This window comes from Phyllobates terribilis, unplaced genomic scaffold, assembly GCF_046119375.1.
Source record: "Phyllobates terribilis strain yellow unplaced genomic scaffold, ASM4611937v1 Scaffold_1__5_contigs__length_1240528914, whole genome shotgun sequence".
In the NCBI taxonomy this organism is placed as follows: domain Eukaryota; kingdom Metazoa; phylum Chordata; class Amphibia; order Anura; family Dendrobatidae; genus Phyllobates; species Phyllobates terribilis.
In genome coordinates this window covers 788,360,624-788,377,141 of record NW_027362761.1, presented here as the reverse complement: position 1 = coordinate 788,377,141, position 16,518 = coordinate 788,360,624, and the positions used below count along the sequence as shown (strand labels likewise).

At 41.8% G+C, this 16,518-nt stretch overlaps 1 protein-coding gene across 7 annotated transcripts in view; it reads right to left on the bottom strand.

Annotated features, from left to right (window-relative positions):
- Window positions 1-16,518, bottom strand: part of CENPC (centromere protein C) — a 267,360-nt gene that overhangs the window by 196,219 nt on the left and 54,623 nt on the right. For all 7 annotated transcript variants that reach the window (XM_073637041.1, XM_073637044.1, XM_073637043.1 and 4 more), the window contains 4 exons: window positions 15,862-15,963; window positions 8,181-8,439; window positions 7,901-8,105; window positions 3,758-3,965 (listed from right to left, as the gene is read on the bottom strand). In XM_073637041.1, the coding sequence (XP_073493142.1) occupies window positions 3,758-3,965; window positions 7,901-8,105; window positions 8,181-8,439; window positions 15,862-15,963 (774 nt within the window). The remainder of the gene's footprint in view (window positions 1-3,757; window positions 3,966-7,900; window positions 8,106-8,180; window positions 8,440-15,861; window positions 15,964-16,518) is intronic.

Sequence of the window (16,518 nt, the reverse complement as noted above, 5' to 3'; positions counted from 1 at the left end):
GCTGCAAGTTTCTCCGATCAAGTTAACTAGACCATGAGCAAGGGAAGAAAGCCCTCTTCCTCTAGCATCCATCATCATACATGAAAGGCCTTTTTTTTGTTGGTGCAAAGCCAATCAGGCTCAATCCTTGTCCTTTTCTCTCCCTTTCCTTCTGGTCTTTTTCCAGTCGGACCTTGAGTCCGGTCTCGCCCTCATATCAAGGGTCAGGTCTCGGCCCTTTCTATTCTTTTCCAAAGAAATTTAGCTTCCGGCTCTCAGATCAAGATTTTTCTCCCTTATCGATCTCCAATGGGTCCGTGAGACCTCAATTTGGTGTTGAATGTTCTTAGGAGTTCTCCCTTTAAATCAATTCAGGATATTCCCCACAAGGAAGGAGACCTTCTAGGAGAGTTACCTCCATCAGGAGAGTGTCAGAACTAGCAGCTCTATCCAGTCCTTTCCCTTTCCTGGTTCTCCACCAGGACAAGGTGGTCTTGCATCCAGTTCAAATATTTATCCCCAAGTTAGTTTCTCGTTTCCACCTCAATGAGGATATCGTCCTGCTCCCCTTCTGCTCGTCTCCTTATCCTCTGGAGTGGTCTCTAGACAAATTGGATCTTGTCAGAGGACTGCGTCTCTATCTATCCAGGACATCATTCAGACACACTGATTTATATTTTTGTGATCTGAGGGTCATCACAGAGGGCTCCCCGCCTCTAAATCTCTTTGGATCCGTTCTGCCATCGTGGAAGCAGATCGAGTAAAGTATAGATCACCCCCACTTGAGGTCAAGGCTCACTTCACCCATGCAGTGGAGGCTTCTTGGGCTGTTTGTAATCAAGTCTCTCTGCTTTGCAGCTCTGCAAGGCTGCTATCTGGTCCTCTGCACATACCTTCTACAGAGTGCATATCTACGCCTCGGATAGGTATGGGACAAAAGGTCTTGTAAGCAGCAGTGGGCCAGGCTTTGTCCTGAGATTAAGTGCTTCCATCTTCTTCCTACGCTTAGCACTGCTTTAGGATGTCCCATGGTTTCCGGTGTCTCCCAATGAAGCAATAGAAAAAAGAAGAGTTTGAATACTCACCATAAAATCTCTTTCTCAAAGCATTTGTGCTCATGTGGGGCCAGTTTGAACTTTTTCCTTTCTTATTGCTTCTCCTACTGCTTTCTCACTAACCGATTAGCTTGGTTCCTGTTTGTTAGTGTAGCCTGCTGAGGACTTTTTGCCTAGTGTAAGACTCTTAGAGGCAGCAGCGTACACCCCATGATTTTCTGTGTCCCCAAATGAAAGTTCTCAGAAAGATTTTTTGGAGAGTACCCAAAATCATTTTAATCCCAAACCATTAATTGATAAATGGGTTTTCCCCATTACAGTAATGCTCTATATATAAATGCTAACTGCAGTTTGGGCAAATTGAGGCTCAGAAGGACAGAAGAAGAAGCATTTGGAGTTGGGAGGGCAGAATTTTCTGGATTTTTTTTGTTAAAGGAGAAGAGGATGGGTGAAGGCTGTGTTAACAGCAAAGTGAAAACTCCCTAATTTTCCTAGATGATGGATCTGATTGGACTGTGCTCTATGCTGAGCACTTAAGCCAGATTTGGATCTAAATTTGAGAAACAGAATCATTCATTATAAATGAGATAGGTACAGTTAGGGTCCGTGACCACGATGCGTTTTTCAAGCGTTTTTGCTGCGGAATTTTTGCAGCGGAAAAGCTTGGTAAGCCTTCTCCCATGGTCCCATATGTAATTCCGCAATTGCAATGCCCATGCTGCGGAATTTTCCGCAGCGTTTTTGATGTGCGGAAAATTCCGCAGATTGTCCATTATTTGTGCGTTTAAGTATGCAGAATTGCCATCTACAATGCATTGGAAAAACGTAAGGCAATTCCGCATGTGCAAAACGCGCGTCAAATTCCGCATGCGTTTTTCCGGGCAACGACATGCAGAAATGAAGTGGAAATTTTCCGCTTCATTTCTGCATCGTGGGCACATAGCCTTATTGTATGTAAACACGAAGTATTTGTTGCAGACATTTCTGCATCAAAAAACGTGTTTCTCTTGGCAGGAAAGACGCTACATAAATAAAAACAGGTTTTTGCTGCTTTCTTTTATGCGTTTTTTTCTAGTTCATTACAATGGGTGAGACTGTGCATGAGACATCAGAAATCTCATTCACTTTGCTGACACTAGGAAATACTTCAGTTTTTTTCACAAAACTACACAGAAAAAATGTGACAATAAAGCAAATGCTTAACATGTGCACATACCCTTACTCTAGGCTTTGGCCTCTGTTCTACCAGTGTCACTCTTCCAATAGGTGTATAAAAGCGTGGTTTACCATGCTTTTGTGCTGCCTAAAAACAGGGGACACTGCAAGGAACAGAGTCATACAACTTCAAAATATCTCAATCTGCCTCATTATAGTGAATGGTTGTAGCTCTCATCGCATAATGTATAATTGGACTGCGTAGCACAGAACACATTTATTGATCGTCCTGAGCCACATTTGTTGAAATTTTCATCACTCGTATGCAACACAGGAGCCAGCAGCTGACAGAAGAACAGAGGAGAACTGCTGATATTACTGAGAAACACAGGAACAATCATCGGACCGGGCAGAAGGAGCTGTGTGTCAACAGCTAAGAGAACTGTGGCACTATGCGGAAGACCAAGGTCACACCGGCTGGGGCAGCCTGCTGCAGCTCATACCGTGAACAGGACGCAGCGCTGGAGCAGAGGGGAGGTGAGTAGAATCCTTTATTATTTTTAGGTGTGCTGCATGAGGGGGCCATGAATGAGGATGAGGGGTTGGAGGGGCGCCTGAATACCAGGACTGTGATTGGGGGGGTGCCATGAATGCCAGGATGGGGATGCAGGGGGTGCCATGAATACCAGGATGGGGATAGAGGAAGTGCCATGAATACCAGTACTGGGATGGAGGGGGTGCCATGAATACTAGGATGGGGATGAAGGAAGGGGTGCCATGAATACCAGGAATGGGGGGTGCCATGAATACCAGGATGGGGATGTGGGGTGCCACATATACCAGGATGGGGATGGGGCCATGTATAACAGGATGGAGGGCAATGTATACCAGGATGGGGAAGCGAGCCAAGTATATCAGGATGGGGGTATTAGTCCAGAATTGGGGGACATTACCCCTATAACAGTGTCAGCAGCAGACCCTCTCCCCAATAACAGTGCATCATGACCACCTTTTTTGCGTCAATTTTTTTCTATTTTCCTCTTTTAAAACCTAGGTGCATCTTATGGTCCGGTGCGTCTTATAGTCTGAAAAATACGGTAATCACACATTGGTGCGCTACTATGCCGTGAATGTCTAGAATGTCTGGACCGGCCAAACGGTTAAAAAGTCTATGGGCGGTCCTGAAGCTGTTAAAAAAACACATCTATTAAAGAATAACATAACAGATGACCATCAGTTATGAGCCATTTCTACAAACTTTTTTTAATGATCGAATAAAAAAAATGATCCCTTTGCTATACATTTATTGGCCTGACAAAGGTGTACAGATTACATTTTTGATCTAGCTAAAAGCAGATTGCCATCAAAAAGATTAAATTTTAGAAACTTTCCATCCACATTTAAATGAAAGAATGTTAAGCTGGAATTTTTATTTTTTATTTATTTTTTTTTTATTTTAGACATCCCAAAAACAGATCCAAAAACCCAGAAATAATTACTAAACATGTGAACAGAGTCTTACAATACATTGTACAAATAGCGGAGTGACACCCATATTTAGCTCTTACCTCGGCAGAAGATCCTCCACTGTCTCTGCTGTTTGTTTATCACGATGATCAATTTTTAATCTCCCAATTTGAGATTGACTGTATAGAGGTGTCTTTATCACGACATTCTTGGTTTTTCTCTCTCTCACTTGGTGTTTTAATTTTTTTTCTGACAATTTGGATTTTTTAGTCTTTTGGGCAGGCTTAGTCGATTTTGCTTTGTCTTTTCCTACAACATATACCAAAATCGATTAAGATCCCTAGCCGCATACAAGATATACAAGTTAACATAGAAGCTGTGTCCAACTCAACACTGCAAGGAGCTAAACTTCTTACACATAAGGATAAAATATTGGGATGCCGTCAGGAGCTTTAATGACATCTCATTCTAAATTCATAGGCATTAATATAACGTTTGTCTCCCTTGCAGCCATAACAGCTGCCACTCTTGTAGAAAACATTCTACCCATTCATCCAAAAAATTATTTCTATGGTCAGGAGCATGTAATGGAGGAGATTGGCTGGTCTGAAAGATGTTCGATGGAGATGAGGCCAGGAATCTAAATGTCAGTCAAATTATTACACATCAAACTCACTCAATCATGGACTTTGCAATACATCATGCACTGGGGCACAATTTCATTAACTGTCTTGTTACAATAGTGATGTCCTATTACAGTAATCTGCTCTCATGATAGCTTTCATCTCACTGTAGAGTGATAAGTTGCATGAGCACAGCAGACAAAGGGGGTGATCAGAACAGCAGAAGTGACAGTGCTAAAAAAGGAGGAGAGCTGATGGAGGGGTTTGTAATGTGACACAGCTAAACTCAACTGCACTACCCCCTCCCACACACCAACTCATGCAGGTTAGACCAGGAGATCATGACTGATTGCCAAGATCAACGCAAGAGAGGTTAAAATAACCCTGCCACCAAAAAAAAAAAAAAAACCCACACATTTTATTCTGATTTGCAGCCAGAAATACATATCGTGTCAGGTTCAACATTAAAAATTTGGTAAAAAGGTCCTCTTTAAGTAATGTTTTGTTATAGTGTAACATAATCTTAAATTACTTAATTTACCATACTTTTACGTAATGTCCTGTTGAATATTCTCCACAAACCAGTGAGTGATATACAGTGTTTACAGAGTAAAAAGAGATGTAAAAGCATATTGTCAATGAGCCAGTGGTGGGGGGTTTGGGCTGCAGCTCATGAATCTTGAGAATCACTGCAATATGAGAATTACTGAATGCAATGCAGCAAGTAGTATACTGATATTAACTCAGTCACCAACCAGCTTTACAACTGGTGACAGATTCCCTTTTGAAATCAGTTCACTCATCAGGATACCTGGCAATTGGGCCAGTTGCTCCCATAGGAGCACAGTCCGTGTTTCATGGACACATGAAACCGACCTAAGTGAAATAAAAAATGTTAAAACAGCAAGCTTTCAAGATATGCCATATATGTCTGAGTCATACTGGTCCCATGTCTAAAGGAGCCATTTCATTAGGCATGAAGGGTATTTGAGAAACCCACTTACTTAAAGGGGTTGTCTAAGGGATCTGCAACAATCGTCAGACCAGGGAATTTTTATTCCTAAAGAGGAACTTTTTTTTCTCATTACAAAATGGAATCATAGGTAGTCACCGGACCGATGCTCCATTAATTCTCTATAGGGCTACTGGGAAAAGCAGAGCACAGCACATAGGGTATAGATGGAACAAAGGTCGAACATGTGCACTGTCTCGCTATTCTAACAGGGTTTATAGTTCCCTGTTCTGCTGATCAAAGACACAGCAGTCAGACCACCAATAACAACTTTCAACAAGAGATCACTTATCCTCTCTGGATGTTCTAATTACCGTTTTTCAGGACGTCCCCCTGACAATACCAGAGTATAGCATTAGGGCGGGACCACTGAAAGGAGAACCTTCCTACCTAAAGAAGTCTGTTGCCCAGGTTGGACCACATTGCGGCCCTGCATATCTGATCCACCGAAGCCCCCCCTCTCTGCCCACAAAGTGCAGACTGCTCTAGTTGAATGAGTTTTTAACACCTCCGGGATGGGGAAGGAGGGGGGATTCCTTCTGCTGTATAGGCAGCGGCTCACCAACCAGAAGCAGCGCTCCACTGGTAGAGGCTGAGGACTGCGTCAGCCACAGACATTTCAACGGGGGAAGGAGAAGCTGAGCCTCTTGATCACCCTAAAGATAATGCTGCGTTGATCTCCTCGCTGATCTTCCGCTCTTCCTCTCACTGTTTCTATCTTCACAGGGTGAAGGTGGGAGGGGTGTTTTAATCTCTTGGTGTTTCCTGTCCCTGAAAGGATAAGAAAGACTACCTCCATCTGCTGGTGCTGTCAGGAGGGACATCCTGCAAAAAGCATTTATAATGTCTCCATTTGCCATGCTAATGAGGGCTTTGGCTAGTTGATGCAGCGTTCGTTGCCCCAGACTAGTCAGCACCTTGTTTTCACTCAACGTTATACAGGGCTGATTAGGCAGGGAATTTGTTCATACATAGGTGAATGCTGCTGGGTTGGAGGGTATCGGGGAATTGAGAGGTTCCCACTCCTGAGAAAAAATACTGACCAAATACTGATATTGGGGCTGTGGCCTTAGACGTAAACCTTGAGGCAAGTGCTCAAAAGAGCACAGAGAAAATGTGAATGTAGTCTTTTTGCGATTTTTGGGAGGCAGAATGAACAAAAATTAAAGCAATTCTTGAACTGCTGTTGATTTTCTAATTTTATTTTATTTTTTTTAACCCGTTCCCATGCGGTTTAAGTGATAATTCAGATTTATTCTTCCGGTTAGTACGATTACAGTGGTACCAGATTTATAGCTTTTTTTTATTGCACTAAACACTTTTTTACAAAACTTTTTGGATCAACATATTTTGAGTGCCATAACTTTTCTATTTTTCTGTCGACAGTCATGCGTGGGCTTGTTTTTCACAAAATTAGTTGGGGTCTTTATTCCATAAGATTACATGACTTTGTAATCACGCTTTATACCACTTTTTGTAAGGTGATATGCATTTTTGTCATTTTTTTCTGCCCCCACACAGTAGGCAGTAAGCAGCATGAGTATTATAGATTGGGTTGTTCCAGGATGTGGCTGTACTAATGTGTTTTTTTGTTTTTATATAAAAATGAGTATTTATCGGCTTAAAAAGGCAACTCCTATAGAGCCTCTCCTCTTGGCTGCTTCTCTAATTAGCGCTCTCCTTCCCTGTTATGTCAGTTTAGGTGGACAGCCATGTCTTAGTAGTGCCAAAGTCCTCTCATTTTTGAATGAATGATTAAACAGTGCTATGTTAAGATCTCAGACAAAATATATTATATATATCTCCTAACCCTGCTTTACTCTTCTCCACAACTTTATCCCTGACCTGTCGGGTGTGTTCATTGGTTTCCATGATGCCGTGAGCTCTAATGTTCTCATGAGGCCTTCACAAAACAGCTGTAGATAGACTGACAAGAAATGGTGGACTCAATTTACTAATTATGTGATTTCTGGAGGCAATTGGTGACTCAGGATTTTATTTAGGACTATCAGACTAGAAAGGGCTGAATACAAATTCAAGGCAAAATTTTCAGATTCATATTTTTAAAATATTTAGAAACCATGTGTCATTTCATTTACACCTCAAAAATAATTGCTACTTAGAGTTAGTATTTCACAGAAAATCCCAATAAACCACATTTAAGTTTGTGGGCGTGACGTGAAAAAATGTGGAAAAGTTCATGGGGTACGAATACTTTTTCAAGGAACTGTATATACACTGCAATTTAATATATTCTTCCTTTAATATGTATTCTTTTGTGGCCAAAGTTAAAAGAAGCTCTAATCCTATGCATGCTGCCAGCAAATTAAAATTTCTAGTGCCTAATCACTTACACGTATTAAAGTGAGATTACAGGCATGTTATTACCCCTCCAAAATTACAAGATAATGCCCAAAAATAGAACCTAACACAAATTCTAAGAATACAAAACAGGAAAAGGTATAAAAACACACATACACCTTACCTTTTCTCCTTCGAATATTGAATTTTGTGTCTAAATCCTCAAAAACAGATACAATTCTCTTATTGCCTGACACTGTGCCTAGTTTGCTGCACTTTTTTTAATAATCGACTCTTAGTTTTCTCACCATGTTGGGAATCATTGTCATCTTGGTTTTCAACTAGCAACATATCTTCATAACCATCTTCCTCCTCTTCTACAATGTGTGGCAAATCAGCATCTTGAGATGATGCCATTGGCTTTTCAAACTGTTCAAGGACCTGCTGCGTTCCCGCATCTTTAGTTTCAGGACCTGGTTCAACCGCTTCTCCAGTTCGTGATGGAGCAACTTCCTGAGATACAAAAATATTTTGTATGTCTGAGCACAGAAGCATTACTCATCTCGGTATATGCTTAAATGTGTGTACCTGCACAAATTTCTTAATGGCTTTTTTAGAAGATCTAGGTTCCTTCCTTTCACTGCATTTTTTCCTCTCCGATTTAGAGTTTGCCATTTCCAGGGCAGTTTTCTCTCCCTTATTAACATAAGCTTTTTGTGTAGATCTTGCCTTTACAGGCAATGGAATAAGGAAGGATTTATTTTCGCTTGACATTCCTTCTAAATGAAACTCTTCATCGGTAATGGCAGTGAACGAAACAGGAGGGGTTTTGTGGACCACAGATGATCTGGTTGAAAATGTTAAAAAAGAAATATCATTCAAAATTGCTAACCTAGAAATTACAATGCTACACAATTACTGGTAATCACGTCAATATGCAGCAAGCGACATTCTAAAATAGTTTTTAACCATCAGAGGGCATCATGAAAATGCTATGCAATCAATGAGCAGTGTGTTATAGAGCAGGAGATGCTGAACAGGTAAAAAGGAACCAGTCAGGAAAAGCATGCAGAGCAAACCACTGGCACCATTATCGCTTTATTTTTTCTCAAAACGCCTTGGCAATTCAGAGAAGGTATAATTTGATGATCCTCTTCCTAGCACTGTTGGAAGTGACTGACAGATCTCTCTCCATGAACCAGCAATGATCAATCGCCTGCAGAAGAGCTGGGAAGAGCCTGCCGGAGGCAGAGCTAGGCTAGTCTGCCCAGAACTTCAAAATATATTTTCACTGAAAAACAAGAGCATTTAAAATATAAATAAAATTAAATACCTTGCTGCAATCATGCAGCCAGAATGCAATTCATGCCAGCGGTTGGGGAGCATGAAACACCTGACAGGTTATCTTAATCAGAATTTTGTGAAAAAAGGTTCACTACAAGGGAATGCAAACTTTCTAGCCATATTTGAATGCAGAAACTACCTAATTTGATGCAAGTACTTCTGCATTAGAGAATTAGTGTACTGCATATAACTACTTAGCCATTTGGGAATAGAGTCTTCCAGTTGAAAGTTTTCTGATACTGAGCCTCTCACAAAACTCGTATAGATATAGCCCTGGCCTCCCCAAACTTTCTTCTGCTGGCATCATATATCAGATATATCCCTTGTGAAGAATATTGGAGATATAATGCCATGTCAATCATTGTATCCTATTTGGCAGGGGATTATAAAGATCTACAGCATACAGTTGTTACTGGACACTTCTGCAACCTAGGAGGAGGGAGGGGCAAGAGACAGCAAGTGACAAAAATCTAGCTGGTGGGCTACAGCAGGAAGACCCCCTGTGGATCCAAGCCTTTGTGTCAGACAATTATAATTCAATACTGAGTTGTGGAACTATATGTCCTAGTTATTCATAAAATAGACTTTCCAGATCCCAAAAAAATGGGGAATGTCAGCCTGGCTCCCAGCCCAGTCTAGCGCGTAGGGATGGGGAGATACCCGGCACAGACTTTCGAAAACCCCTAGGGCCACAGTGTTTGGTCTCCATGCGTGTCAGGGGCCCGTCTGGATCCGATCACACCAGAACCGGCTACCTAGGAGCGTCCACTAAGGAATTATAACCCATTTTAGTTTCTAGAGTTTATAGCTGATGGAGGCTAGGTGTGGAGATTTAGGTCCAGCCCAGGGAGCAGGAGGGTGACCCAGAGAGGTTAAAAGCTCCTGCAGCTCGGGCCTAGTGCTTTTTCTCTGGGAGGTCGCGACGACACATCGTGTGGGGGAAGTCACCCCACAGAGGAACCCACAAGCCTCCCATGTGGCAGCCCCTCCCCCGCAAGTCAGGCCTTCCATCTGACTGGTAACGGACTCTTAATATCTGCTTATATCTTTTGCACCACTACTATTGTGTTTGCATCCTTGACCATTATGTATTTATAACCCTTATGTATATAGTGTATTGTCTAATGTGCCCTTAAGGCGATTAAATTATATATTTAACCTTGGGTTGCTCTTTTATCTCGATCCACACGTCTGTTGTTCGGCTTAATCCTAACGCTACCAGGGCTGGTTCCTGGCCCGATATAATCCCCCGGTCCACTAGCGGAATTATATTTAATAGGAACTGGTGGCAGCTCTACAAGGCTGACAGGGTTTTGTTTCACTGGGGTCAGTGAGAGGGGCCTGTCAGGGGCGTGAGCGAGTGTGGTGCCACATCAGTGACTGAGTGGGCCACCTCTTCTAACTCTTTATACCTTCCTGTACCTGTGTGGATAGGGGGGGGGGGGGAAGTCTGTGTAGAACTGTACCAATCTGGCCTTAGGTGTCCCTGAGGGGGTGTGGAACGTCACGTTGGTGCAAAGTGCGGATCCTTATCACGTGATCCGTCTGACGTAATAGTGACGTCAGGCAGTTGACGAGGTGGGGGATCCTTCACACCCCTCAAGGTATTTCTGACCACTCTGCTATAGTAGTGACCGTTAAGATTGGTATGGGCCCAGGATGGAAGGTATGACGACTACACCCTTCTTGGCTGCAGACATCCTTAGGGGGTAGAGAAAATTAATTCTGCTCATTTGGATTTTTAGGCCTTTATTTGTAGTCATTCAGATCCTTTAGTAGGATGGAGTGTGTATAAAGCTATTTTGGGCACCTTTATTAATGGGATGGCTGCACAGAAGAGATTTAATAAGGTGGGAACTTGATCTGAATAAACAAATGGAATTTGCTAAGCAGACGTATATCGCTGATCCTACTAACCTAAATAGGTCTCCTCGTTTAAATGCCCAAAGACAATTGTTGCTAATAAGGAAAGGACTAGGAAATATTTGCTACGTAAAGAAGCGGCCATCTTTGAAATGGGGGATAAAAACAAGAGGCTTTTGGCCTTTCTAGCTCATTTAGTACATCCCTCTTTCTTTATCCCGGGAGTGTTAAATTCAGAGAGTCTCTTCTGTTGTGATCAGTCAATGATTAACCATGCTGTTCTGTTCAATAAAGTTTGTGAAGCTGCAGATTATTATGAGGATCTACAAAATGGCCGTGGCGCATGTTCAGTAGCATCTATCGGCAGGCGTTAGCTGCTATTGCGCACATGCCACTGCCATTTTGCTGGAGCTAAAAAAGTTTTTTTTGTTCCAACAAAAATGGCGCCCGAGCATCCGTAGTAGCATCTTATGCCTGCCAATAAATGCTACTGCGCACGGGCAGCAGCCATTTTGTTAGCGCAAAAATAAATTTAGCTCCAGCAAAAATGGCCGCGGCGTGTGAGCAGTAGCATCTATCGGCAAGCGATAGCTGCTACTGCGTGGGTGCTGTCCCCATTTTGCTGGATGTAAAAAAAAATGTTCTTAACCCCACATAGTATATGCATTATGGAAAATAGGAGGCAGGTCACTGAAGGATCAGTAACATGTCATAACAGCATACAGATGAATATGTAGGCAGAGCCAGATGGAGCCCCCCACAGGCCGCCCCGGAGCACCAAAATCTCATTAACTAAAACTGCAATCAAAGATTAAAAGAACCACAGAACGGATTTCATCAACCCAGGTATCATTTTAATTACAGTATCAGCGCCCACCTGACAGTTTATGCAGTTTACTTAGCACAATCCTGCAGACAGGTTCACTTTAACCTTGAGGGTCTGACAAAACATCGGATCACACTCGGAGCAATGTTATTCTATGGGGCCGCACTCATGTTTGATATTTTTTTCTTTTGACTGAGCCGGTCCGAGGAAAAAAACTGCAGCGTGTCAGAATTTGATTTGATATTTGGATTGCACTTGGCCACGCAAGTCAACGAGTGGGTAGAAATCAGAGAATACGCACTGACACAAGTGGGAGGGGGGGATGGAGAAATTTTGTTCTACATCTTCTCCACAATGTGCCCAGATTTTCTCTTCCGAAAGAATCGGATTACAATACGCTGACACTTGGATCAAACTGTGATCAGATTGTCATTTGCATAAGCGTCATTCGCATGACAGAATTGATGGTCGTGTGCACCTAAAACTGCTAACTTGCAGATTACCATTATATCTGCAGGTTAAATGCATCATCTGACGTGACAGCAATACAGCCACAGCTCACAGAACTAGAAGCGGCGGCACTAGGCACACCCCAGCACTGACTGACAGTTGGCTCTGCAGTGCATAAATGAAACTGCGAATAGCTCATTTAAAACATGTAAACTGGACATATAGGAAGTGTTACTTCTTAATCATTTTGTGTGACATGACATACTGTATATAAGGGCGCAGAAATTTTAAGTTTGGAAATTTCACTTTTTTTAAAAAAAAGTTTTCACCAATTTTTGATACCTTCATTAATGTAAATCTTGTTGACCTTAATTTAACACTTATGATGTACAAAGTGCCAGAAAAAAAGATCCCTGGCAATAACGCCCCTAAAGATTACCACATACCTTCCCTGACAAGTTTCATGTTTTATGCCTTTCTGCTTCGCCTCCTGTGCTCTGGTACCAGCTCGGCTGTCATAGCGATCACTAGTCAGACTCCTCTGCTTCCTTCTGCTTACTATATTTCCCATCATCCCTTATGTGCTGGGCTGCAAGCTAGCAGTGAGCACACCCCCTGGTAATACCAATAAAACTCCTCCGCCAGCATCACACACAACCCTACAATCTGATGTACAGGACACACCTACAGGGAATAAAAGCAATGCACAACTCCCCAGCACAGCAACCCTGACAAAAATCACCCCCTACTCCCCACATTAATTGGAAGAGATAGAGATAAGAGACAGAATAGAAAACATCATATTGAGAGATTGATTAGATAGAATGGATAGTTTGGATAGACAGATGGTTAGACAGAATGATAGAAGGTATGAATTCAATAGGGAAAGGGAAATGAATATTCATATAAGAGTATACAGCAGTATATATATAAGTACGCAGGGTATACAGCAGTGTGTGTACATGTATATATCTAGGGGTAATATTTCTCCTTGCGGTGAGTGACGTGTTAAGCACGTCAGGTGATATACACATATATACATACATACATACACGCATGCGCACACACACTCACACACAGATAAAGGGGTCTGGAGGGAGAGCCATGTCTGCATCAGCATGCACAACAGGAACATGAGAGCTCTGCTGAATGGAAATGCCCACCCATGCAGCAAGTCATGCCCACCTGTCAGTTGCCAAAGCTCAGAATTTAAGGTGATTTTGATGTGACATCACAGGAAACCAGGAGATTATCATCCAGTGCTCATGTGACCAGGAGAGCAACTCAGGTTGCAGAAGTATTTGGCAGTGCATGGTATTTAATGAAGTGCTTATCTATGGCAGTTAGATCACATGAAAGGGACTTGTAGAGTAGTGGCCAACCCCTTTAAGGCTCTGTCAGGAATGTCAAAGCAAAGTTCAGCAGTAGTGATTGAAATATAGTGAATAAGTTATTACAAACCTATACAATCAATCTGCTCAGCTCCTTCTGATTTATAACATTCTGCCTGAGAAGCATACAACATGTTTAATGTAACTTTTCCCCATAAGCATAGCCAGTCTGTCTCCTTAAAGGGATATTCCCATCTCCAAGATCCTATCCCAATGTGTAGTAGGTGTAATAAGAGTAATATTAGCAAATATCTCCAATTAGAAATGTAGTATAGTTTTTTGATTGGCTATGTCTCTTTCCTGCATTGCAGGACCTTGGGTATCCATGGTTACGTCCACTGATAAAGTCACAGTTAGTTAGCTAGTTCATAGTGGTGGTAACTAGTGTTGAGCGAGTATGTTCTATTAACCTTTTCGCCGAGTATGCTCGGGCCGAGCTCCGAGTATTTATAGCTGCTCGGTGATTAGGTTAAATCGCTCCCTGTGCATGATTTGCGACTGTTTGACAGCTTTATTACATGTGAGGAATGTCTATTTCTTACACATTCCTCACATGTAATAAAGCTGTCAAACAGTCGCAAATCATGCACAGGGAGCGATTTAACCTTATCACCGAGCAGCTATAAATACTCGGAGCTCGGCCCGAGCATACTCAGACAGAACATACTCGCTCAACCCTAGTCGTAACCATGGATACCCAAGGTCCTGCAATGCCTGCACATGAGGAAAGAGAGATCGTGAATCAAAAATACTATACTACATTTATAATTGGAGATATTTCTGATATTATTATTATTACACCTACTATATATTGGGATAAGATCTTGGAGATGGGAATACCCTTTTAAAAGGGAACATGTCAGAAACTTTAAATTCCCCAAACCATTAATAAGACTGTGTAACCCTTAGGTTAAGTGCCCACTATGCAGAAATGCTGCAGATTTTTTCCACATCTCCCTGGCAGGAAAAACGCATGCGGATTTTACATGCGTTTTTCCTGCCAGGTAGAAGCGTTTGTCAAGAGTTTTTGCATGCATTTCTGCATGCAGGTTTATCAAGCGCTTTTCCAAGCAATTTTAGCATCACTTGGAAAGTGCTTGACAACTTGGTCACACTATATAAATCCATGCAACCGGCATGGATTTATATAGTGTGACCAAGTAATAGTTAAAAAAAAAAGAATGAAATGGTAAAAAATAAACATTATACTTATCTTCCAGTGGCCCCCAGTCTTTTCTTCGGTGCGTCCGGTCTCTTGTTCAGCTCGCGGTGGTCTAAAAGGAGCTGCGGTAACGTCGGCGGTCACGTGACCCGTCACATGACTAAATGACGTCACCGCAGGTCCTTTTAAACCACCGCGAGCTGTACAAGAGACCGGACGCATCGTACAGGAGACCGAGGGACATTGGAAAGTATAATGTTTATTTTTTTATTTTAAATTCTTTTTTTTACAGGTACTATGGTACCCGGGTCTGGAGGAGAGTCTCCTCTTCTCCAGACGCGGGTACCATCCGTACATTGAATCACTTAACATCTGCATGTGCACATGTAGTCATGCGGATATTAAGCAATTCAATGCAAGTCAATGATGGCAATTACACTGTGTGTCCGCAAAATTAATGGACATGCTGCGTATTTTTCCGCAATGATAATCTGCAGCGGAAACTTCCGCAGCATGTGCACAGCACATGCGATTATCATTGGGGACCATGGGGCACGTATTACCAAGCGTTTTCGCTGCGGAAATTCCGCGGCAAACACGCTTGAAAAAAGCATAGTGGACACGAAGCCTTACAAAGATAAACCAGTGGATCCAGTTATGACCCCAAAGTGCTGCTTCAGCAGGAAGAGTTTATTCTGGAAGTGCATGGGGTGTGACGATGCACTTACAACTCAGTCTCCACTGTACTCACTGGCTAACAGCACTAACACCTGGCTAATTGACAGGTTGGTGACTAGTGTATCAGATCAAAATACCTGTCTATCAGCCAAGGAAGGGTGCTGCTAGTTCAGGAAAAGTGCAATGGAAGCTAAAGAGCTGTATGTACATCGTCACAGCCCAACACACTTCCAGACAGCTTCAAAAACACAATTTCTCACTGCTGAAGCAACACTTTAAGCGAGAAGCCAAAAGGACTACAGTGTCAATGGTTTGGGAGAGGGGATAAATGTTTGAGAGGTTTCCTTTATGATGTAGCTAAAACTTTAGAGACAGAAAAGCATCTGGGAAAACTAAGAAGCAACTACACATTAGTAGCTAGAAAAAAAAAAAAGTAGATACAACAGGCTCCTTGTTACTCCACAACTGGTCATGGTTTGTGGTCAACAAACTACTAAGAGATTCTGTAAATTCTGTTGCAAGAGAAAAAGTAGTTTTGCTGTTTTAAAGTCATACTTATTGCCCACATGTTCAAATGCTGAATTATTAAACAAAGCATCCAAAAAACTTATCCTCCTTGAATTCGAGTCTTTTGACATTCTTTCAGAGTTTACGGTCCTAAAGAATTGAAATAGAAGAGAGAAAAAAAAGTTGTTTAATCCCTTAAGGACAGGCCCATTTTGAGCATTTAGGTCAAAGCTTTTTTTCTTTAGAATGAATAGAAAACAATTCTGGAAATTATTTTATCCATACTTTTTAAAGAAAACAAAAAAACAAAAAACAAAGTGTCCTCATCAGTATGATACAGTAATGTTATTCTGCAGGTCGATCAGATAATTATACAAAATCTGTTTACATTTTACTATTTTTATACAAAAAGAAAAAGATTTTAGGTGTCCATATTTCAAGACTCAATTTAGCAATAGACAAAGTTATATCAAGGCTCATCTTTTGCAGGACAAGGAGGAGATTTCACTGGCATTTTTGACATATACAGTACAGACCAAAAGTTTGGACACACCTTCTCATTTAAAGATTTTTCTGTATTTTCATGACTATGAAAATTGTACATTCACACTTATTAAACCTGACAGGGCACACCTGTGAAGTGAAAACCATTTCCGGTGACTACCTCTTGAAGCTCATCAAGAGAATGCCAAGAGTGTGCAAAGC